This window comes from Rattus rattus, chromosome 4 (genome assembly GCF_011064425.1).
Source record: "Rattus rattus isolate New Zealand chromosome 4, Rrattus_CSIRO_v1, whole genome shotgun sequence".
Classification (NCBI taxonomy): Eukaryota; Metazoa; Chordata; class Mammalia; order Rodentia; family Muridae; genus Rattus; species Rattus rattus.
The window spans coordinates 137,425,234-137,450,444 of NC_046157.1; the positions used below are offsets into that span (position 1 = coordinate 137,425,234).

Consider the following 25,211-nt stretch of genomic DNA (forward strand, 5'->3'; position numbering starts at 1 on the left):
GTTTTGTATCCTGAAGTCTCATTGATTTGTTCATAATTCATATGCTGGATCATTGACTGGGTTGTACATTTCTTCTTAGTTTTCTTAGTCCCTTAGTAGACATTCATTAGAGGTTTACCTTTGTCAACATCAAGGCAAGGGCCCTTGTGTCTAATTGTCCTCTCTGCCTCTCCGCTGGAATATCTAATACACATAACAGATGTGGAGTGGATAGCAAGGTCCTGAGCTCCCACCTTCTTCCCTAACTCAGAGCATTTCCTGCTCCCTCTGATTCCTCAGGACAAATGCTGTGTGGCTTTCAGTGTTCTTTGTGTCACTCATAACTCATAGCAGTCCAGCGAGCGGTGTCTGTTGACTTCTGATCAACTCTGCCGCCCACCCAGGTCCAACCCACTGGATTATTGCCGCTTCCTTGGCTTCCTTTCTTGTCACCTGACTTCTTTAGTCCATTGTTAACGCCATACCCTTGTGTGAATTGTTAAAATTGAAGACCTGGATCCTGACTTTTGTGACTTTATTTCATTCAAAGCACGGGCAGGAATCTCCCCTTGTGTGTAGGCTCCTACACACCCGGCCCTCATTAATGTCTCTAACTTCACGGCTACAGCTGCTCCCTTGGCTCCTTCCACTGGAATTGGGCTTCTGCTCTTCTGTGACATATGCAACATTTCTGTGTTAGGGGTTCCATGGATAGCTGCTGCTTCTGCCTAGAATCTCAATTGCTGGGTATGTGCATAAATAAAACTTTAAAATAAGACAGCCTTGAGCCTCTTTGACAAGGTCCAGGCCCCAGTGTGATTTGAGGAGTGTGGTGACACCTGTAGCTTTGTGAAATGGGGGTTCCATCTTGGCAGGTCTTCTAGTTTGAAAGTTACTCTTGCTATCCAAAGGGGCAGAAAAGAAACACATTGGTGATTGTAGACAAGGCTAGAATTCAGAGCAAAGGACAGAAGCAAACCCTGGAAAGTCCAGAGAGCTTCATCACCTATGTAAGTTCCTGTGGAGAGAGAGAGAGGTTGTATTTAAGTGTTAGGCGGCTTGTGACACGAATCTTGTGCAAAGTAGTCAGGCATCTTAGGAGCACTGCTGGTAAGTAGTTGCACTTTTAGGATGAACGTGGAGCAGTCTCCTAGGCAAAGCCTGGAAAATCCATGCAAATAGAAACAAGAATTGTGGCGTGGTCTGGTCAGAGTCACTGGGAAGAATGGTCCGAGAGTCACCAGCAAGGGTTTCCAGAAAAAGGCGTGTTCTCTAACTTGCTGTGTAGATGCATTTGCTTAGTCCCCCTGTTAGCTACTTGTCTTTAGTGTTTTCTTCCTGAGGGAGAACTAGAAATGAACATTTGAATCCACACTGTACCGTCTATGGTTTGCCAGATGTAATAGTGCTCAGGTGAAGTGTGTAATTACTGAACTCTCATTCTCGTTTTGCACCTCAGATTAACTCTTAAGTAATCCTCCTGTGGCCACCATGAGTTAAAGAGCCTTCTGTCCCAGAGAGAAGCTGAACTTGACAGAACCTCACTGAGTCATAGTCAACATTTCAGGGAATGGAGCAGCAGGCTGGGCTGTTACGGGGTGCTGTCTTCGGCAGGCTAATTTTCAGGATAGCACTACTGTTAGGTAAACAATTCTGGAAAAATGGCAATGTACCGAAAAATGGCTCACAGACCGTAAGCATGAAGCACAATTTATTTTCTTTCCAAAGCTTGTATCTCATTCTCCCTCCTCATTTTGTCCCTCTTTTCTCCCCTCCTCCTCCTTTTCCTTCCTCTCCTCCTCTCCTCTCCCTTCATCTTCTCTTTCAGGAGCTGGGGATTGAATCCAGGGCCTCATGCATTCACAACGAATGCCCTAACACTAAACACTGTCTCCAGACTCTCCATTCTTTCCTTCCATTGTAATTATTTAGTGGGCATTTAGAGTCCTGGCTAAAGAGACAGAATGTGTTCTTACTTTAGGACAAAGGAGTTGGGGAGAGAGGCCCTACTTGAAGTTGTACCATTAGGTGATGTAGGAATTTATGAGGAGAAAGAAAAAGGTGGGTCACACCTCAGCTACTAGATTAATGCATCAAATTAAATGTTACCATTCAGGAAGGCAGCAGAAAGAAACTGCTTCCATGGCAACTGTTGTCATAGTTGGATTCCTACTCGTCTTTCACACACTACATGAAAGCCCTAAGAATACAGCTGTTGTGATAGTGGTAATACTGTACTCTGAATAAAATTGCTCTGGAGGCTTGTGATTTTGTCTGCTTTGTTGGCTTTGTAAGTTGAATACACAGAAGAGAGTAATTACCAAAGGTTAGGGTATAAAAGATATTTAATATACATGTCCAAAGAGTCTTTGTCACTGATGTATTCACAGAGCTCTAAAGGGCTGCTGGATAATCACCAGGAGTAATTTTTCATGGTCCCTCTTTCCTCATAATATTAAATATGCCTTCTCGTCTTTGATTCCTCTTTGAAGATGGCAAAGAAAGTTTCAGCGCCCGTGAATCATGACACTTGATTATCGGATTGTTTGCTTGGATCATCAGTGCTTATTGCTTCTTTTTCTCTTTTGTTCCCGTTTTCTGTATCAGACTTTCAGAGTACCTCAGGCTGAAGGACGATGAGAAAAGAGAAGTGGATAAAACTGGGGTCTCTTTATGGATGATGAATTTGGGAAGGAGTTCTTGCAGAAGATTTGCCAGAAGTTTCACGCATTTGGAGGGCTTCGCTCTCCTTTCTCTGGGCAGCACATTCAGTAATTGAATACTGGCCACGCTCCTTTCAGGCTCCATGCTCCCCCTTTCTTGGTGAGGTTGGCATAGAGACCAAAGTCAAGCAGCGACCTGCTTCTTTTATTGGGAGATGCTGGTCTGTGGCCTGTGAGCGGAGTGTGCTTGGCTGGTGTATTGATCTCGTTTCTGTAAAACAAAAGGAGGCAAAAGGACAGGGCTTCAGCTTCCTAGTTTCTGCTAAAGATAGATTGCTTATCAAAATACATTAGCATTTTTGGGGTTTATATATATTTACCACATCTATTGATGTCACAAAATGCTTTTTGATACATTGTCAATTTTGATTCTCGCTGCAATCTAAATTGCATTTTAATACCCCACTGTACCCTGTGTTTTGCTTTAAAAGCATGTTTCTGGCATATCTATTTATTAGCAAGCATTAGAAACACTTGATAATTTCATCCTGTTAAGTGCTTGAGCTATGTGAATTTCTACTTGCTGAGACGGCTCCCTAAGCCACCGTCACTTATTTCCAGCCTCCAAAACTCACGCTCTTCAAATTCTCATATGCTTGTCCACACCCCGAATCTGATGATTAATCATGCTCATACGTCCTGTGGTGACAAATAGTTTTTTGTTATTATTTTATTGGTACGCTATATTTTGGACGCCGTTGTTTTTCATTTCATGTCCCAGATGGCCATCTTCTTCAATGTGGATCTTAATTTTTCTATAACCTTACGTTTTCCGCAGTAGCTCCAGCCATGGTAGGTTGCCTATTCAGCTTGTTAATGGGCTACCTCATAATGCTGTGCATTAGCACACAATAGACGAACACATGATGTTATTCTCCTCCTCGGACCACCTATTTAAGTGTACCTTGGCAGGAATTGTTCGGCAAATTACCTTAATTTGCAAAACTGCCTTCGTGATCCGTTTGCAGCTGTTTCTCTCCTCAGGAAAATGATTCATATTGTTTCAAAGACACAGCACTTGAACAAGGTCAAAGCCTAACCTGCAGTGGTAGTGAGTAATAAAAATATAACATTTTCAAATTTCGCCAAATATAAATGCACATTGGAATTTGCTAGAAGCCAAGCAGATAGAGTGGGAGGGAATTTTGAGGTAGCTGGCATTCGTACCCTTTCTAAAATGTTAATACATTCTTTTTTTCCCCCCTCTCCTTTCTCAGTCTATGTTACTCTTTTCTAAATTGTTAAGCCCTTTCTGTGTGACCGAGCTTCTCTAGTAAGTTTCTGTTACATTATGGTCTGATTTAATCCTCATACAAATCCTTGTGGTCAGCTATTGTTATTTATATTTTAATGACTAGGAACTGCGGAAGCTTGAAGATTTAAGGACTTCTGCATGCACTTGGCACTTTTTACGGAACTGAAGCGGATACTTGGCACTTCTCTGATGTGTGACCTTGGACAAGAATGTCCCTTAATCTTCTATCCCTTAAAAAAATTTTTTTTTCTTCCTTATATGAAAAGTAGTAAGAACGTGTGTCCTGCCCACTTTCTGTGCATTCTGAGTAAAAATGACTGTGGCTTGGGATGACTGAGACATGAGAAGGGGCTGAATATGTCAGTTCCAGTATTCCGATTTTAAAATTATGTCTGTGTACGTGTGTCTCAGTGTATTTTGTGCACATGAGAGCAATGTCTGAGGAAGTCAGAAGGGCATTGAATCCCCGGGAGTTGGAGTTACTGAGGGGTGCGAACTGACTGATGAGGGTCTCGGAACTGAACTCAAGTCCTCTGTAAGAACAGCAAGTCTTTAACTGCAGAGCCCATAATAAGTCACTTTAATATTTCCTTTATTACTTGAAGGAATATCTCCATAAATAACAATATACTTGAGAGGAGAACCACTTCCAGATTCCTCTGCTTCCAAAGCCGCATGTGGAGTGGAGCATGGGGGACTTAAGAAATGTGGAGACGCACAACACAGGCTGTCCGGGCTGCAGCCTTCCTCCTCAAGTTTTACTGAATTCTGAAATTGGGTTTCAGAAGTGGGAAAGTAGAGCCTTCCTATCTCCCAGTTTTAGTTCAGTGATAGGTACACTATAGAGAGCCCGACTCCCACAAAAGGCAGAGAATACTGTGTGAAACATCGTCTCATGTCAAATATGCATGTGCTCAAATGACCGTTTTATATTACATTTTTATAGGTGGTATATATACAATATATAGGTATGTATTTTATAGGTGATATATTTTTCGTTTTTATGTCTGCTGTGTGTGACTATAAATCTCAAGAACAGCTTACAGCCTCTTCAGCATCTGCCGTGTGCCTGCTGGAAGCTGCCGCCGCTGTGCAGCAGCATTGTGTGAGGGTAAAGCTCGCAATTGCACCTGGCCTAGGAGGGGGACAGGCTTTTTAAAGTTGCTTAATATGGTAGCATTAGATGCTGTCTACTAGACAAAAAGAAAGAAAGGGAGAAAAAGGCCAGGCGAACAAAAGAGTACTTTCGGGCTTGTGAATTGTCTCTCGGTGAAGGCGGGTTGTGTGTATAATTGCTTTTAGTTGTTTTTGTTTGTGGAGCGCCTGCAATTTCCCTGGGCCAGATTCTTAGTCAAAAGACAAGTACCAAAGAGCGGCGGCAACAGCTGTCTCCCATCCTTCAGGGCGCTAATTCCCGGCCCAGCAATGAGCTTCTCCTTGTGAAACGATGCTTCCTGGCTATAAAACTCTGTGTCCGTCTCCAGTGCCTTTACAGAGAGCGTCCTTATAAAACCAGGCTGTTTAAACAACTGCCCTCCTGTGGGGTTCACCAACCGTTCTGAAGTGGTCTGAGGGTCTCATTCATACAAACCCCATCGCTTGATTCCTCCTTTAAAAGAGAGGGACAGTGCTGGAGGTGGCCTTTGTATTTTCAGCGGCGTGTAGCATCTTGTCAATTCTGAACACTTGTTAGCGCAATCAGAAGGGCTGTGCTGAATTACACAAAACCCCACTCATCTCTGCTAGTTGGCTAATTTTCTATTATTTGGTAGGGGTGTGTGTGTGTGTGTGTTGGGTGTTGTGTGTGTGTGTAAAACCATACATATATATGTGTGTGTGTATGTATTTATATGTGTTAATAAAATGTATGATCTAGATATGGCTTGCAGTGGCAGGAATTCAGGCCAGCCTTAGTTACTTGGTGAATCTGAGTCTAGCCTAACTGAATAAAAGAACCTGTCTCAAAGCTGGGCCTCATGGCATATAACTTTGATCCCAGCACTTGGGAGGCAGAGGTAGGCAGATCTCCAAGTTCGAGGCCAACCTGGTCTACATAGTGAGTTCCAGGACAGCCAGAGATACACAGAAAAACCTTGTCTCAGAAAAACAATCAAACAAATAAACACTGGTCTCAAAGATAAAAAAAGACATGCATAAGTAGACGCGCACACACAGAATAAAGCACTCACTTGGTTTGGTTATACTGCATATTTCAAGTTAAAAAACCTTAAAACTATATAATTTTGTTAACAAAATCTCATAAATTGAATTCGATAGCCTGATGTGGTATCAAGGGCAGCACAGGGATAACGGGGAAGGAAGCCCCTGCCAGGCGTGGCTGAGTGTAGAATCCAGCCATGTGTACCTTCGCATTGTGAAGATACACAGGGTGCAAGACAATGACATCATTTAAAATGGATGCTGTTCTACTGAGTGAATTCACACTTTTGTTTTTGAGAATATGAGCAAAGATGATTAGTATATAGAAGAAATATAGAAGTAAATGTGCAGACTGCCTATTAAAAATGAAGTGAATTAAAAATGTTAAAACACCTCTGTTGATAAAGATAATGAATCAGATTTTTTTTAACCCCCATGAAAACAGGCATGTTGTGGCTGGCGAGGCTGAACCTCGGAGAGTAATTAGTTCCTATATTTGGAGGGTGATGGTGATGCGGATGATGATGATGGTGATGAGGAGGATGATGATGGTGATGAGGATGATGATGGTGGTGATGGTGGTGGTGGTGGTGGTGACGACGACGACGATGATGAAGATGATGACTACGACGATGGTGGTGTGAACTAGCCACTGCTGAGTGAATGTTAGGAATGAGTGTTTGGAGGAGGGGTGGCCATCTTGACCCCACGTTCACATTTGCCATCATAGGTCCCAGCCTTCCTGTGGCTAACTCACCTGTCTAGGTCCATTGGCGTTTACTCTGCAAGTGGCTTGCCTTTAGGGCACACACTTTTTAAAAACTGAAAAGAATTCTCTATTTCCACATTCATCTTTTTGACCCTCTTTTTGAAAACACACCTTTTGTTCCCCTCGTAGGTGGATTCTTATTTAACTTTTGAGATTTTATTCAGATAGCTCTTTGTTGGAGAAGTCTCTCCATGCTGCTGTCCTGAGTATGGCTCCCTGGGCTTGGCTCAGCCTGAGCATGGTGACTGCTTAGGCACTGAGTTCCCCGGGACTGTACCTTCTAGCAGCCTCCATCTTCATCCGGAAGGCGTCTTCAGTATTGCCTTGGGTTCTGCAGCACTGAAGTTTGTCATGTTGACTGGGATAAACTCAACGGGAATCAAAGTGTGTAAGTCCTAGCAGTTACACAAACAGAGGTGCTGTGTTTACCACTAGGCTACCCTGCTTTCCAAAAGGAGCCTCTTGGTGTTTATATTTGTTTCATTGCTTATTTGCTAGAGGAGAAGCTTTCTCTGGGTTGATATCAGGTTCTTAGAGTTCATAAGGAGGCTTATTACGAACTTATTAATTTTATGGATCAGACAGGTTAAGCCCAGTTGTCACAAGTGAACAGCTCCCTGTTATATAATATTTATGAAGAAAATAGGCTTAAGTACTTATGTTCTCAGGAAATACATTTTAGGTTAAAAAAAAAAAGCTTTTGCAAACCGTAATTTAAAAATCTCCTTTATTTATTCATCCATATAAATGTCTTCAAGCAAAGATTGATGGTGCAAGATACAGAATGAATTCATGTAAAGATTATGAAGTTTGTTTTAGCTGTATGGATGGTCTACTGCAGTTGACAGAGACCACACTTGACAAGACGGATGTTTTTGGTTTTTATGTTTAGATGCAGGAACCTTGGACAAGCATGGTGATTTTGTTCTATTAGCCTTGGAGTTTGAAATGACGGCTGATGGTGTTAGGGTGGCAGGAATCACTTATTGGATCGTATTTGAAATTTAGTACGTGTTAATTGCCTTTAAAATTCTGTTTCCTGAGTTTATTGAGTAACCAGCAGTTGTGGATTGACTGAAGTCAAAACCATAGTTTTATTGATGGTGTTTTTATGGCTGTGGCAAGATAATAACCTTGACAATAAGTGTTTGGTGAATTATTTGAAGGTTTGGACAGTTTTGGGGGAAGGGCTATTAATCTACAATCACTTGCAAAACTCCTGGGATGTGCATCGCGATGCTCGCTCCTGGGAGGGAATAGAAGGACACAAACAGCTCACCAGACAGAGGGGAAATAGTGTTCCTGTGCTCTGAGGAGAGTGTGTGTGATGGAGGGTTACTGGGATGTCTGTGAAGGATGGGGTCGGGGGTTGATGTCTAATAATAGAGGGGGCTGGGGGCGCCTGGGCACCTGGAATGGCAGCAGAGGGCACTGGAAATATAAAGTCCTTAGAGGATGTTTAAATAGGCTGCTCCAGGCAAGGAGCATTTTACCTGTTGTTTGGTGCTGCCTCTGCCTTAGGAATGAGTCTGAGAAGTCGGTGTGCTTGTTACCTGTATCTTCTCTCTCTCTCTCTCTCTCTCTCTCTCTCTCTCTCTCTCTCTCTCTCTCTCTCTTTTTCAACTTGATAGGATGACAAAGGGAAGCTTTATGTTGGACAATAGCATACTTCGACAGCTCTTCATTGATTTGTTAATTTACATTATTCAGGGCACTTCTTGGACCTATGCTCATCTCTTAACACCTGCTAAATCTGATTCTGGTTTAGATGGGGTTGTTGTTGGGTTTTAAGTGAAGGCCTCATTGGCAGATGTGGGACTCTTACAAGGGGGTGTAAGCATAGGCTTCCTAAGGGGCTACACTTCAAATGCTCTCAGAAGTCAGAAGGCGGCGCCATCACATTTTATTGACCTATTCTGCTGATGCATCACGTAGAGAACGTTCCTCTTCCACAGAAGAGCAGGGTGCTGACGTGATTTCTCATTTAGGTGTGCAGGAAACTATATGGGGGGGGGGGTGGTCACAAAACAGTCTAAAGTCAAGCTTTAATTTGAGTTCTGTACAATTTATCGTGGTCACTTTGGAAATCCAGCAGGACATGCTGCTGACTCTTGCCACAGTGGCTTTGTTTTGGAGGACCAGTTTTCTTTGAATGGTTCTTTGCTGCTCACATGGTGGGTCTTCCAAGCTGAAGCAAGATGGCATGCCCAGTCTTTTAAAGAGATGAGTTGATACCCAAAGATGCATTAAAACGTCTACATAAAAATGCTGGTGCTGTTAAATCTCTCTTAAGGCTCCTCCTGTCTTTTTGCCTTTAGGCTGTCCATCTGGCCCAGGCAAGCTTCCAGATCGAAGCCTTTGGCTCCAAGTTCATTCTTGACCTCATACTGAACAAGTAAGTATACAGCAAATCTTCCTAGGAGGCAGGGACAATAAAACTTCATTTCCAAGATGCATCAAAACAACGTCTGTGCTGAAGCAACTGACACTTTCTAGTACATTATTTGGCAAGAATACTTGAAGAAGAGCGAGAAGACTGAATAGTAGGTGTATCTTTATTTTTCTTTCCCGAAAAAAGACATTTAACATGTTACATGTCCCAAATAGAAAACTCACATATTGTGATTCTTAATAACTTTTACTGAGCTGTTGATGATTTCAGACTTTCATACGTATATAAGGAATATTCTGATTACTGTAACCTCACCTTTTCTAATCTTCCCACCTCAAATACCCACCCTGTCCTGTTCTCCTGCAAGTCTCCTGTCCACATTCATATCTTATTTTCTTTTTTTGAGACCCACTGAGTTTAACCAGAATTAAATATGTGACCACGGAGTTTGAAACACTCCACTGGAGTCTGGTGGGCTTATCAGTGGGCACATAACCAAAAACAATCACCACCTCTCCCTCAGAATCCATCAGTGGCCAATAATTCAGTAAGGAGGGGGTAGGACCCTGCGAGCCCCTCTCTGATCCATGGTTGACTCTTGAGGGGCCTAGTCTTGCCATATTATAACTTAAAAAAAGGATAAATATTTGAAGTAATGCTAGTTAATTAAATGCTAACTGTAATAATTCCTATATAAGAGGCATAGCAAATTACTGACTGAAGCATAATTAGACTTAAGTCTAGAGATTTCTTCCATTTTTACACTTTATAATGCAACACACATGACTTCTGTAGGGAGAAGAAAGCAAGCAATGACTCCCATGTATTTAGTTTGAGAAAGTTCTTTGCTTCATAATTCCCACTGATGTAGATCCTTTGAAACTCTGTACTGATGAAAATTCATTCCACTGCCTCTGCGGCTGTGTTTATGTTGATATTTAAATGCTTTTTCCTAAGTTGGAACAATTTGTACAGGTGTTCCTGTGCAGCGTGTGAGCAAGAGCTCTTGCCTTTGGTGATGGTGGTTTCCCACATGAGTCTCTTCACTTATAGAGATACTAGACAGGGTTTTTAGCTCTCACCAAACAGGACTACATTTTATAAGAAATAATTACTTAGTGCTACCAGACACTGTAATGCAGGTGACCCCAGCCAACATCTGAGGAATTGCAGAAGACTATTCAATTTCTTATATGCCAAATTCTGTCAGCTCTGCAGAAAAAAGCTGCAGAGTAAGCTTCGGTGCTCCTTACTCAAGTGTTAGTGCAGCTTTAAGTCAGAATGAGTCAGCGGAACTCAGAATTTCTGTGTTAAAGATATTGCAGGTTTTCTTCTCTGGTTGAGTTCCAGTTCACCATGCTATGTCAGCAGAGTGCCTGCATAAGAGATTGTCTTGCCAAGTCGTAGGCTATGTTGAGTCCTAGGATGAGGCTAATTTTAGTTTGTCTCAGTCCTCTACATATTTGATGCTGCCTGAGGTGGAGGTAGCCGTCAGTACTGCAGTGTACTTTGGAAAGGGCAGCTCTGCTTACCACTGACTGCACCACCAGTGCTACACCAACTGCTGTGTCTTCTGAATATTAAAGTATCATGACCACAGCAGAACTTTCCAGTGAAAGAAGCAATGTCTGAGAACGGGTCTTAGGGAATGTCCATGGTACTTAGACTTACGGAGGCAGACCAGAAAATATTCACTACCTAACATTTAACATGCAGAAGGATGAGACAGAATGCCTATCATGAATATCCCTGCTTGAGGAATTGAGTCTGGGGACAATTGCTACATAAAAGTAACTTCAGAAGAGTGTGAAGTGCATTGTGCTAAAGATTAGCATGGAATGCAGTGTGACCAAGCCTGTCAGGACTGTCGGTGAAGAAAGGAGGAAGGCACTGGGAATAGGTTAATTGCTCAAAAGGCACTATTTGCCCACAGAAGGCTAGGGTTTCATTGGAAGACTCAGGCATATTGGAAAGGATTGTCTCATTACATGTAGACTCTTGCACATTCATGACTGTGATCAGTAGGAGACATTGAATAAACTTCTTCATAAATCACGTGATCAAAAATAGTGGATGGCAGTAGACAGAGAATATAAATTCTCATATAAAGAATTTAGCAGTATAGTTAACAAAGTTCACACTTTGGTTACCTGGAGTAAAAGTCAGCAATTTTGCTTGGTTTAAAATGGTGCTTTATCTGATCACAGTAACAAAACAACTCAAAAGGATGTCAGTAGGCATTTAAAGGGATAGCATCTTATTTCACATGCACCTAAAAGTTCCACTTTTGTAACTAACTGACACACCAAGGAGAGGCAGCTCTTCAGGTAGGAGGAATGTGAAAATAAATGTTAGAAGGGGTAATGTTGGAGACCTACCTTGTAAGACACTTAGTTATCTGCAAGGCAAGTATTGAGAAATGGGCAGGGAGGGGAAGAAGGAGAGGGAGATGATGGAGAAGTACATCCAGGCATTGAAAGGTCAAGAGAGACAGTAAGATGGATTATCTTTTTGGGTAGGATATTCATCAGAGGAATCATTAACACCACAGATAAACAGATGGGTATGGTGGGGAATCTGAAGAGAGTTGAGACCCACCAAGCTAAGCAGGGCTCCCTTCTAGGTTTCAGAGAGTGTGGAAAAATCCATGTTATGACGACGATGGTTAGCCCATGGTTGTGCTTGCAATCAGGTTGTTTCTGATTCTCAAGCAGCTTAAGTCCTTTAGTTAGTGTCTGCTTCTCATACAGGAAGAGATACTTTAGCCCCTGGTTGCTAAATGTGCTTGGTAAAATTCCTTTGGGGAATTTCGGATTGCAGACTCATGGACAGCATGGCAGAGTGCCTGCCATTTCTTTCATAGCAAATAAAAGGGAATATAGAGAAAGAAGCCTGGGTAGCATCTAGCCCAAATCGAACAGATCTGCAATAGTATATGTTAGGAAGGCAGGGGCATATACGCAACACATGAAGGGAGGGTTGGCCCTTTGTTGAAATTTTCATAAATTACTAGGGTAAGACAGAGGGAGATGATAATTCTGATGATCTAAGCCAAGGGATAGCTCAGCTTGTTGGAGTTTGAGACTGGAAAAAACAGTACTTAGGAGATGATTAAAGGGCTTACTCAATGGTTAAGGAACCGGAAAGAGGAAAATTTGCTCACAAACCAGTCTTTGAATTTCACAGAGTTGAGTTATGGATGCACAGTACTGAGGGAGAGAGATAAGCTATAAAAAGAGTGATACACCCGAGAACAAGTAAAGGACATCCAGGAACTCAGTGCTGCTTCTTTCCACTCCTGTCAAAGGCTGAGATTTCTGTGGAGCTGGAGGAGGAGGAGGAGGAGGAGGAGGAGGAGGAGGAGGAGGGAGGAGGAGGAGGAAGAGAAGAGGAGGAGGAGGAGGAGGAGGAGGAGGAGGAGGAGGAGGAGGAGGAGGAGGAGGAGGAGGAGGAGGAGGAAAAGAGGTTGGGTCAAATTAGAATGTTACAGTTATGGACAAATCATTTCCCATTGGTCAGCATGTTTGTTTATGGAGCTGAGTAGAGTCAGATCCATAAGACAGAAGAGGAGGAGGAGGAGGAGGAGGAGGAGGAGGAGGAGGAGGAGGAGGAGGAGGAGGAAGAAGAGGAAGAAGGAGGAGGAAAAGGAAGAGAAGGAGGAGGAAAAGGAAGAGAAGGAGGAGGAAAAGGAAGAGGAGGAGGAAGAGGAGGAGGAAGAAGAAGAGGAAGAAGAAGAAGAAGAAGAAGAGGAGGAAGAGGAGGAAGAGGAGGAAGAGGAGGAAGAGGAAGAAGAGGAGGAGGAGGAGGAGGAGGAGGAAGAGGAAGAAGAAGAGGAAGAGGAGGAGGAAGAGGAGGAAGAAGAGGAAGAGGAGGAAGAAGAAGAGGAAGAGGAGGAGGAAGAAGAGGAGAAGGAAGAGGAGGAGGAAGAAGAGGAAGAGAAGGAAGAGGAGGAGGAAGAGGAGGAAGAAGAAGAGGAGGAGGTGGAAAAGGAAACCCAACTGAACAACCACTAAGCACCAGCAACAGCAACGATGACAACAACAGCAGCAGCAGCAGCAGCAGCAACAAAAACTAACAAACCCCACACAATATGAAGAGAAAGATGCCAAGCTTTTTCATCCTTTTCCAGTCACCCAATATGGTATACACAGGTCCCAGAAAAGAGGCAGCAGACTTACAGTTCCTTAAAAAGCAACCGGGGAGCCACTATGATTATAGCCCAGGAAGCTGAGGCGTTACCCACGGGGGAATCTAGTGGACGTTAGTAATGTGTCAGCCAACTGCCTGGTGTTCAAAATTAGTGATCCCGATGTTGACTAAAAGCAAGTGAAGACTGAGTATCTATCTATTTCTTCTTTGATGAAAACTCATGAATGGTCTGGAGCCTATGCTCAAGTACTTGGGAATCATTCCCAAAGTTGCAAAACTCAAGAGTACTGAACAGAAGTCTTGTTCTCAGGCAATGCTAAGACACTCAGGGAGGGGATACTTGTAGGAAGTCTTCAGTTGGTAAAAATCATTAGCATTGGTTTGATGGGTATGACAAGCAGAAAAGGAGTTAAAGCCTTCAGCAGTGTCTTGATTAGACAGTTTGTATCTAGAGGGTAGTTTAAAACAAACTAGTGGAGAAATGTGAGCTGGAGGAAGTTGCCTTGCGAGTCACTTCCGTATAAACATTAATGGCAAATATGTCTTTCAATGGAGGAGGAGAGGTAGAATAAAGAGAGCTGGGAGATAGACAGGAGGTGGGGAGAGGAACCTGTGAAGGAGACAAGAGACTGCGGAAGTGGGAGGAGAATCTGCAGAATAATGATGTTGACAGTTTCAAAACTGAAAGACGTGATTCACATCATTATCTGCAGTTGAATGCTCTGGTAAGTTAAGAAGCAATAAGCATCCTTTGGATTTTCCAGTTGATTTCTTACTGGTGGTTGTTGGAGAGTGGTTTTAGTGAAGCTAGGGGTCTTGGGGGGAACCAGTTATATAACATGGGGACAGCAAATGGCCACTGAAGGAATTTTAATCCAGTAGTATAGCTGCTTTGGCAAGGGATCACATCCAAAGATATGATCTGGCCAGAATGCAAACACACCCTGGATTACAGTATGACCTGGCTGGAATAGAGACACACCCTTAATACACATATTTAATTCCAAGCAATGAAGATAAGGTTAGTTAGTAGAGGAAGCAGCCATATTTAAAAGTGACATTTGAGGGGCAGACAAAGTGATGAGTTAGATTTGACAAAATGAGTCAGAGATAGGATATGCCCAACTGTCACATGCACAGCCGAGAAAGAGAGGCTACTAAGAGCAGCAAGAAAGAAAAAAGTGAGGCGGTGTGTGTGGTGTATGTGTATGGGCAGTTTTACTTGGACAGTATAATAGAGACAGGTTACAGGTTAGCACACAGGTGAAGGCAGAGTGAGTCAGAGAGTGAGAAGGAGCCAGAGGATTAGAACAAATCGCCAAAATTACTATGACGCCAGTTAGAGCAGTTCAGTCAGAAGCCGAGAGAAGCCAAATTGAACCAGTCATCTTGGAAGATTAGATTGTATGGAGGCTAGAAGCTTTCCGGCCTAGGCCTAGGGCTAGTTAGAACAGAGAAAGAAACACTGTGGGCTAAGCCCAGCTGTGTATCTTATCATTTCATCCAAGGAAATAAAAGTGACATTTATAGGTGTTGTAAAAATATAAAAATGTATTGTTGTCTTTTACCTCGCTGGGTCTGCACCACGGTGTCCCAAGATATCTGCTAGATATCTCTGCGGAAACACAGCCCAACTCCTTGGTGGCCCAGTGTCTCCAGCCGCCGCACAATTTCCTACACTCAAACCCTCACATAAAAGAACACACAACACAATAATCTTTGACCCAATTGATTAGATATAATTGCCCACCTAAACATACAAAGCCCAGTACCATCCATCCCTTAGGAAAGAGCGGAATCTTTACGTCAAACTCCATCGTCCTGCCACGGCTTCTCTCCCTCTCTCTTCCTTACCATTCTAGTCTCCTCCCCTTCCTTCAAACTTCTCGGTCCATCCTTCCTTCTCCTCCAATGACAGGCCTCCTTCTATCCTGTACCTGCCCCTCACCTGTACTTTACAAATTCAGTGGGGGGAAGGTTCTGGTGAAGTCACCTGATTCCGTGACTAGGCTGCTGTCCTTGGGGCAGTGGAATTAGCATCAAAATACAGATAACTCCAGGGCAATCCACTAAGTATAGGTGAGAGGAAGAGTTAGAGGAACACATGGTGTCTGTTTTCGTGACGATGGAGCAAGTTGATGACCTGAGAGATGGAGCTGGTGAGGAAGGGTCAGTGATACAGAGGAGATAGTCTATGGAGCAGGTTCTTCGCTGCCATTCCCCAGTGCATTGGGAACATGCCGTGCGGTTCATGTGGCATGGTTCCTGTTGTCCCAGAGCTGCTCACCAGTCGTTAGTTTAGAAAATAACAGGGTTTGGAGGTCATTGACTTTTTGGATGCATAAATCTTCAGGCCACATGATTGGCTACGGGTGACTGCCCAGCCTCCTAGCACGCACTCCTGTTTATTTAAAGGGACACACCTGTGACCTCAGCACTTGGCCAGCAGAGGTAGGAAGATCACCTGCGCATTCAACGCTGACCCATTAAGCTCAGACCAGCTAGGGCTACATAGAAAGACCCAGTGACACATAGACCACAACGTATATGCTTGCCCACTATTGACCCGTGCATAGGACAGAGAGGGAAGAATTCTCACTGTGTACTAATGTTCAAACATTCAATTAATCAGGCAGGTACGTTATTCTTGACAGCGCTCACAGAGAGCTGTGCTTGGGTGGAAACTGTAGAACTCCATGATAGTTGGCTGTAACCTAAAAGTGGGGACCTGCAGTCGTGGAACGTGTAGAGGAAGAAGACTGCTTCATTAGTAGCCAAGGGAGCTGAGAGAAGGGACTCAGGTCGGCCTAGGTGGGGCGACGCTGGAAGCTGCAGTTAGCAGCAGGCACTGGAGAATAAAGTCTGCGTGGGATTCAGAGTAGCACACAAACCCCCAGGGTAGCATTCTCCTGTGTATAGAGCACAACTTTGGCTGCCTCTCATATTCTCCTTCTCCGGGGCGGGGGAGGTGCTGTGTGGGTACACCATGATAAGACGTGCAGGGGTATGGTGCATGCTGACCGTGGGGACAGATTCAGATAACTTCAGGGGCCTCAAGGTCTCTGCATGGATGGGAATGGCCCCAGTGCTGAGCTGAGTAGGAAAAAAAAAAGAGCAGAATTTAAAAAAAAAAAAACAAAGTGTTACTATAATATATCCAGGAAGGTGGTTCCAGATTTAGAAGAGTTCTCTGAATTTCCTGGGACTCAGGGGTGTTTACGAAGACTCTAGAAAACGCCGATGTACAGAAGCATATGCACACAGCAATTTGCTCATTAAGAGCAGTTCATGCTGTACTCTGGGAAGAAGAAAACAGCCTCTCTGAAATCATTTCGGTTAGGTTGAATAAAGAGCCGACTTCTGTGCTGACTGGCGTGGTTGATTCATCCTTCAGTCTACACTGAACATCTAGTTTGTGAGATGCTGTGCTGAGCAGCCTGGAGAACTCAAGACTGTGCGAGAGAGCGCCCAAGAGCCCACGGTTAAAAAGAAAAAAACTCCCAAGACAGAGAAATTAAAATATACACAGATGATACCAAAACACGAAGGGTCAGGGAAGAACACACCAATTAGTTATACAATACCAGGAAACATACGTTCAAGTACCGTTATACAGACTGAGAAGGCTATGATCATAGATTTAGAAACACACATACACCCCCCCTACACACACACACACACACACACACACACACACACACACACACACACACACACACACCAGTTAAAGGAAAAGAGGCCACAGATTTGAAAGAGAGCAAGGGAGCAGGTTTATGAGAAAGGTTAGGAGGAGGAAGGGAAAAACGATGTAACTATATTATAATCTCAAAGTTAAAAAATGTTAAAAAAAATCTTAATAACGAAGACATGGGGGAGAGTGGCTGAGGCACCGTGGTGGTGAGAGACCCTTTCTCGGCAAGAGTGGGTCCTGAGTTTTATAGGTGCTGCTGTAGAGCCTGGATCCTGCTGCTGGAGCCTGAGGGGAGGTGAGGGGAGGATTCCAGGAAATCATGGTTAATGGAACGGTGAGTCTGGGAAGAGAAGACTCAACCGAAGTGAGGCCGCTTGCTCTCTACGGACATCTGAGCATCTTGCCCAGAGGAATCCTGGGACTCTGCATTCTGAGATCCTGCCTGCCAGTCATCGAGAGGCAAAGGAGTTAGGTTTTGTTCACCAACTGTCCAGATAGTGGTTGGCCATGAGCTGCTCCTGGGGGAAGTGACTCTTCACTACCTCCTCCCTGGGAGGATGCTCTCTGGCCCTTTCTCAGGTATTCCTGGGGCTGCCGGTGAATTGTGCAGTGAGTGCTCAGAACTCCGCTGGGCTGGGCACATTAGGCTCTTCCCAGAATGCTTCAGATTTTTAAGGGATCCACACAGTTGAAGTTGGTCGGTGAATGAGGGAGATGGAAAGACACTGACTCTCAGGGTTAGGGCAGGAGATACACAAAGTCAGTAAACAGCAGACCAAAGGCCAAGACCTGTGAGAAGAAACTGGCCTCCTACCTCATTTTGTTTTGCGAATGAATGGGATCAAGTGCAGTGAGCTTGTGCTAGGGGCAGCCGGAAGCCAACTGACCTGGGCCCAGCCTGACCTGGAGGTCGACTAGATTTTGATTTCTGGACTTAACGACTCCTGTCCTAAGATGGCTGCCTTGCGATGAGGCACCCAGGCTTTCTCTTCCCTAAGCATGTTGGTCTCCCCGCTCACTTTCACACAGTTGAGGGAGCACAGGGAATTTGGAATCTAGAATTCCATCTTAGCTCTGTAGCAGAGATTACCAGCTGAACACTCTCGGGGTTGTAGTTTTAAGAAGTCAGAGTAGCTAACCCGTGGAATCCATTTCTGGATTCTGTGGCTTTTAGTGTTGCTATTTAGGGCAAATGCTTCTTTCCTAAGTTTGAGGGGTCTGCAGAAGGAGACTTTTGAACTATACCAATGATGGTGTCATAGACCTATGCCCTTTACCTGAAGTCATGCATCTTCTTTAATAACCCACTAAGGGAGATGTGCTCATCTCTGCTTCTGGGCAATCTGAGAGCTGGTGAGACTCGGTTGCAGTTTGGATTTTCAGTCTGGTTGTCTGATGGCGCCTCTTCCGTGGCTACTCAGTGATTACAGCACCGAACTGTTATTATCCTAGTGAGCTGGGCATGGTTCTCTTGATTTTCTATGTTTATGTTGACTGACAATATCGACCGACTTTTAATGATAGAAAGAAACATGCATAAGGCTCCAGTTGCATTTAAAACAGCCCCGTGCGTTGAGCACGGCCATCGATCATGAGCTGACCTTTATCTCGCTAATGCTAATTAAAATGCTAAATTTTTATGAACCTCAGTACCTCGTGGAGCTGTTCTCGGAATAAGGTCTTTTAAAAGATAATTAGAATGCAGTCTTTTGAGTGAAACCAAAATTCGGCATGACTGGTTTCTTCATTAGAACAAGAAATCTGAGTAGTCATGAATGGACATAGAGAAACCACACAAGATCAAGAGATGGTGACATCCGTAAGTCATGGAGACGCCTCCAGAATTATCCAGCACAAAAGAAAACCCACAATCCAAACATTGGTATTTTTCTCCACATCCTTCCTGCCTCTGATGTTTCGGCCTAAACCAGAGCTTCGTGCTTGTAAGTCAAGTGCTCTTCCTGCAGTCTGTGTATTGATTCTTGATTTCCACAGATGAACAAGATCTAGCTGAGGCTTCTCTTCCGCTTCTAGTAAGAGGCCCTTTGGTCCCACGTCTTGCCGTCTGTTGACAGTGATTGTCATGAAGAGAGTCATCAAGGCTGAGAATATCAGAATGGTCTCAGGAAACTAGCTTTAGTTTTTTCTAGATTCCAAGAGGTAATACAGTTGTGCTGCCCCTGAACAGAGAACCTGGAAGCCACAACAGAGAAAGTGTGACCATGAACAATTTATATCAAAATCAAAAGAATCTAATTGCCTGCCAATGACATCTCTGGATACTTGTTATTCAACACAGGATATAAAATACAAACTTAGTGAAGCAAGAAACTCTCTTTCCCCTTTTTAAAGGAAAGGTTGTACTTTAAAAAATATATATATTATATGTATGCTCTATCTGCCTGTACACCTGCACGTGAAAAGAGTGCATCAGACCCCATTACAGATGGTTGTGAGCCACCATGTGGTTGCTGGGACTTGAACTCAGGACCTCTGGAAGAGCAGCCAGTGCTCTTAACCACTGAGTCGTCTTTCTAACCCCAAGGAACTATTTCTTGACTGCTGAATAAAAGGAGGCCCCATTCAGGCACCCAACTTGAGGTGGAATATTGCCAAATAAACCATAACTTGATGCATTCTTCAAAGCACCTTTTCATTTTTGAAGTCAAAATTGTTCATAAAAATTATAGCAGAGGTTAGTCACGACAAGACAGTGAGAAGCACAGAGGGTTCTGCATGACTAGGCACTGGAGATGAGTTAATTGCTGTGGTTACTGAAGCTAGATCTTAATTTTTCTGACAGTCAAATGAGAAAGGCAATATCCTGGCTTCTGTTAATTTTCACTCTCTTGTGAGAGTTCACTTGTCTGCCCGCAGATAGAACTGTTTCCTGCTGAGGAGGACCTTGGTCTCTGGGTCCTGGACATCCATCAGCATTATGGGTAATATGGATAACCACCATTTTGCTAAGGAGCAGCAATCATACTTAGTGGGCTTCTCATACTGACCTTCTGTGTGAACCAAGTACATAAAGTTCTTTCTAACAACAGTGAGATGGCCAGTAAATGTCCACTGATGGAAGGAAGCTTTTCATAAGCCATCCCCACTGCTTTTATTTCATGATATTGATTGAATGTCTGCTATGAGTCAGAAAGAGAGGACTCTCCTCACAAAGCTTAAAGGATGGGGAGAAAGATAGTGTCACAATCTCTTAATGGCAGCCCTAGAAGCGCTATAGTAAGGAATATAGGCGCTTTTACTCACATAGCAAGGGCATGTATGCAGCTGGTCCATGCTGCTTTGTGGGTTCTTTCCCTACCCTTTATCCTCCTGATTTCTCCACCTAACACTAGATAGGAGAAAAACAAGGTTAGAGTAGAGAGAGGAATTAGGAAAATCCCTGAATCTAATCCTTTTGTTTCTTCTTTGACCATTGCTATTAACAAACCATAACCAACTTCCTAAAAGTCTTACACCCAATCCCCCAACTCTTGGGGCCCTAGCATTTATAGACCCTCTGAAAAGTTCCCAGAGTTCCAAACATCACACAATCGTAGAAACTACCTGGCAAAACCATGCCTCTGCTAGAGCATGAGGCAAATCATAGCTAGCTGCTACGGATAGTTCAAGACCATCCCGCATCCCTACACCTTGCTTTAAAACAAAAGCACATTTTTATATTATTTCTGTGTCTTTAAAAGAAATCAAACTTCCCAAATTCTCAAGATTGTCACTATACCTGTAGGTTAGATTAAAGTTAGAAGTGGCTATAGAGTTAGATCTCTGTGGAAATCTATGTTCCAAATTAGACCTGAAGCTTGATTTTAAGAATTGGCTGGGTAGACATTTGAAAGTGGAGGTCTGGAGGCTTCGATTAAGAGAAAATGGAGGAGACCTAGAGAGAAGTCTCAGCTGTGAAGAACACTGGCTCCTCTAGCAGAGGGCCTGGGTTCAATTCCCAGCATCGACATAGTGGCTCATAATTGTCCATGACTCCAGTTCCAGGGGATCTGATGCACTTACACAGACTTACATGCTGGCAAAACACCTGCATAAGTAAATATGAATTTTTTTTTAAAAAGAGAAAAATGGATGTCAACAAGACAAGCAAGTCTAACAGTGACTCCTAACGACAGCTGATAGCAGAACCTGGGGCTGTCCATTGGCAAAGCCTCTAGGAGCTGAGACATTACCTCATTCATTTGTGAAACTATTGCAAAATAGCCCAGAACAATAGAAATTTATTCCTGCAGTTCTGGAGGTGAGGAAGTCTAAGACCAAGGTGCAGGAAGATTTGAATCTGGTAAAGGATGTTTCTGTACCCACAAGGGGTAGGACAAGTACGTCCTCACACTGGGGAAGAGACGGGAGTTCCAGGCAGCTGTCGAAGCCTGCCTTGTCATGGCATTGATGTCATTTTATGTGGGGAGAGTCCCTATGGCCTTGTCTTTGCCCCAGAGCCCACATCTTCATGTCATCACCTGAAGGTTAAGTTTCAGTTTGAGTTTTAGAAGGACACCGGCCAGATGTGTTTGAAACTCCCTACGGATGTGAACCTCAGAGAAATGAAACAAAACACCCTGTCTTTCACATTGCTTTGTTTTTTTAATTTGTATTTCATGCATAAATCTAACTCTAAACAATGATTTATTAAACTTTCCTCTTGATTTTGTATGGATTTATATTAAGTCACAGCTTGATACCAGATAAAATGACTCATTAATATCCTTGGGTTTTTTTTTTTTTTTTGTGCCAATAAAAATTGTGTTGCTTCTAGCATATTTCTTTTGGTGATTCACAGACAAGATTCATCGTAGAAAGTCATTTCTCTGCCCTTTTTAAATTAATTATAAATTAGAAGCCCCAATATTAGAATGCTAACTATAGCTGGTTATGACTTGTTTATTAAATTGCAGGCATCAGAAATGTCAGTTCTAATTCATCTTCCCTGATGACATCCGTGTGCTTTAATGTTCAGACTGTTTTAAAAGGAAACAACGCACAGAGGCTTCGGTTTTTTTTTTTAGCAAAAAATGTTCAAGTCTAATTTAAATAATTAAAATTGCATTTACCTTTTTGCAGGGATGCATTTCAAGTAAGAGGCTAAAAATCTCTACCACACCAGGCAGGGCACATTTTATTTCTTCTTCATTCGTCTTCTGCCCAAGCACGTCCACTCATGCAATAAAGCAGACTTGCTGATGTGAGTAAGTGATTCTTACACCATGTAGACAGACTGTAACTTTTACAAATCCCCAAGAATTCTACTTTAAACTTCCCTCTGGTTTTACTGAGATGTAATTAACAAAACTATACTTTAATATATGCAGTATGTTGTTTTGATATCTGTCTCTATCGTAAGTGACTACTCAAGCAAACAGGCATGCTAATTGCATCACCACCTACATAATTATCATTTCCTGTTTCCTTTCTTCCTCGTCTTCCTTTCTCTCACTCTTCTCCTCTTTCCTTTTCTACTTCCTCCTTTTCTTTCCTCTTTCCACTTATCAGTCTTTATAAATGTAAGAGTGAGCAAAAATCTCCTGTCTGCACAAACTCCAGGACCCAGCACAGCATCATGCTGCATATGGTTTCTCAGCTGTACATTAGAGTCCTAGAAACTCTTCATCTTGGTTAACTAACTTTCTTTCCCCCCGCCCTCCCTTCCTTTCCCCTCCTTTTGTTTCCTTTCTTTTCCTTTTCTTCCCCTTCCCTTCCCTTCAAGCCTTCCCTCTTCTTCCCTTCCCTTCAAGCCTTCCCTTCCCTTCCCTCTTCTTCCCCTTCAAGCCTTCCTTTCCTTCCTTCCTTCAAACCTTCCCTTCTCTTCCTTCCCTTCCTTCAAGCCTTCCCCCTTCCTTCCATTCAAGCCTTCCTTCCCTTCTCTTCCCTTCTCTTCAGCCTTCCTTCCAGCCTTCCTTCCTTCCCTTCCCTTCCCTTCCCTTCCCTTCCCTTCCCTTCCCTTCCCTTCCTTTCCCTTCCCTTCCCTTCCTTTCCCTTCCCTTCCCTTCCCTTCCCTTCCCTCTTCTTCCCTTCCCTTCCCTTCTTTCCCTCCCCTCCTCTTCCCCTCCTCTTCCCTTCCCTCCCCTCTCTTTCTCCTTTTCTCCTTTTTATCAAGGGGGGCTTTCCTGGAGATGTAACAGTATTGGAGACTCTTGCCTATTGTTACTGATCTGACTTGGTCTTAAGCACATGCTCTGCTGTATAAAAATATTCAGACAGTGGTATGGAGTCTTTATTTGACTCTCCCACTCACTTCCCTTCCTTCCACATTCTACAGTGTGTGGCTATAGGACAAGAATGAGATTAAGTTCCAAGGAGCCCACAGTTTAGGATTGGATCAGAGAAAGGAGGGGCTTGCTACTGGCTGCAATATTAGGCTGAGTAATTCAGGGATGACTAAGTTGTTCAGGCAGGAAAATAACGCTCTCTGAGCACTCATTAATTTTCCGAGATGAGTCACCAACCTGCAGTGCTTATTAACTGTACAAATGATAAACTGTTACCTATTTTGCATCTTTTTATCTAATTCATATCTCTCCCCATGCATCTTCGGCAGTGTTTTATAAGCTACAGGAAGAAGTTCTGATGTTTTAGTGGAATTAGAGACACACCCGTGTCTTGTTAGCCTCTTTCCTATGACGTTAGTAATGTGGTCTTTAATGTTGACATGAGAGCCAGCAGCACTTTCAGGAGGAAACAGTCTCTACCTCTTCCTCTAGCTTAGCACTCCTGGATTCTGGGTGTGCTTTTGAGTTAGTGAACTGTGGAGAAAGAGCACACACACCTCAAGAAACCACTAGCAATTCCTTTTCTTCAAGGCAGTTTTGAAGGAAGGTTTGCAGCTCTGTGATTCATGGTAGGAAACTGTTTGTGCCCAACACGCTGAAAAAAAAAGTAAAAACGCTCTTATGACACTTTTGGATGGGTATTCCTCCCACACTTCCTCAAGTAGAAGATGACATATCCTTACTGTGGAAGAAAACATGGTCCATCTTGTCTTTTGAGAGCTGGATTTTTTCATCAGAGCATATTTCCTACCTGGCAGTTTTCTGAGTTTAAATCAGCCGATACAGTTCCCTATTTAGTCCCCTTTTCTGAGTGAAAGGGCTCTGTTACAGTAGCTGTATACCCTTGTAGAGTTGGCCGAGTGTGAACTTTTGAAGGTGGAAGAGTTCGTCAAGGCTCTGAGGCTGGTGAGAAGAACCTTTGTTAAGACACATCAGTGAAATAGTAGTGTATCTGCTCCTGCTCTTCCTGTTCTGAGGACAGCTAGCCTTTTTCGGTAGACTTTTTATCATGAGAAGTTGGGGTTAAAATCTTCAAGGCCCCAAGGCTTGCTTTCCAGGTGAGATCCTCTTTTCTTGTCCAGCTGAGAAGTCTGAGGGTGAATCAAGAACCCCCCTAGGCTTGACAGGACTGGTTCTTAGACTTGATCGTTGCTTCCTGGTGTGTGCGTGCATGTGTGTGTGTGCGTGTGTGTGTGTGTGTGTGTGTGTGTGTGTGTGTGCAGGCGCGTGTGTATGTGTGTGTGTGTATGTTCCCTGTTTTGTACTTAAAAGCCTTTCACTCTTGGACACTGGACACTTTCCAATATCTTTTGGAAAATAGTCCCTGAGATTGCTGTTGTCCCCAAGAAAATAGCCAAAATTTTGTTCCTATATGTTCAGCCAGAGTACAAAAGGGTACAGTGCCTTTTCCAAGAAGAAAAGAAAGTTTCAGAGAGCATTTTTTTCATACATGAGAAGTCCACACTTGGAGCTTGTAAGTCCCTATTTATAGACCTTCCCCGCTGTGCTCAGTACTGTTGATCAGCGGGGCGTTTTTGTAGTGTACAAAAGGCCATTTTAGCGTCCTTAAGAACTTTCTGCAAGGTGAAAGCTATCTCAAATCTAATGCTGCCCGGGTTGCTGTCTCAGTGTTTCACAGACAAGATAAACTTAATGCACTCCCTTGTGAGAGGACCATTCAGAGATTCTCATTGACAGACAGCTAACTACACTGAATGGCACTAACGTGAATGAGGGTATATCAACATTCTGTTCAGGATTATGCCGCGATAACTGAAATACTTGGTTTCTTATCCAGACAGCATA

The 25,211-nt window shown here is 43.4% G+C and overlaps 1 protein-coding gene across 1 annotated transcript in view; it reads left to right on the forward strand.

Moving 5' to 3' along the window:
* The window catches only part of Adam23 (ADAM metallopeptidase domain 23), a 145,208-nt gene that overhangs the window by 24,361 nt on the left and 95,636 nt on the right, over positions 1–25,211 (forward strand). The window contains 1 exon segment of the mRNA XM_032901217.1: positions 9,205–9,281. Within this exon segment, the coding sequence (XP_032757108.1) occupies positions 9,205–9,281 (77 nt within the window).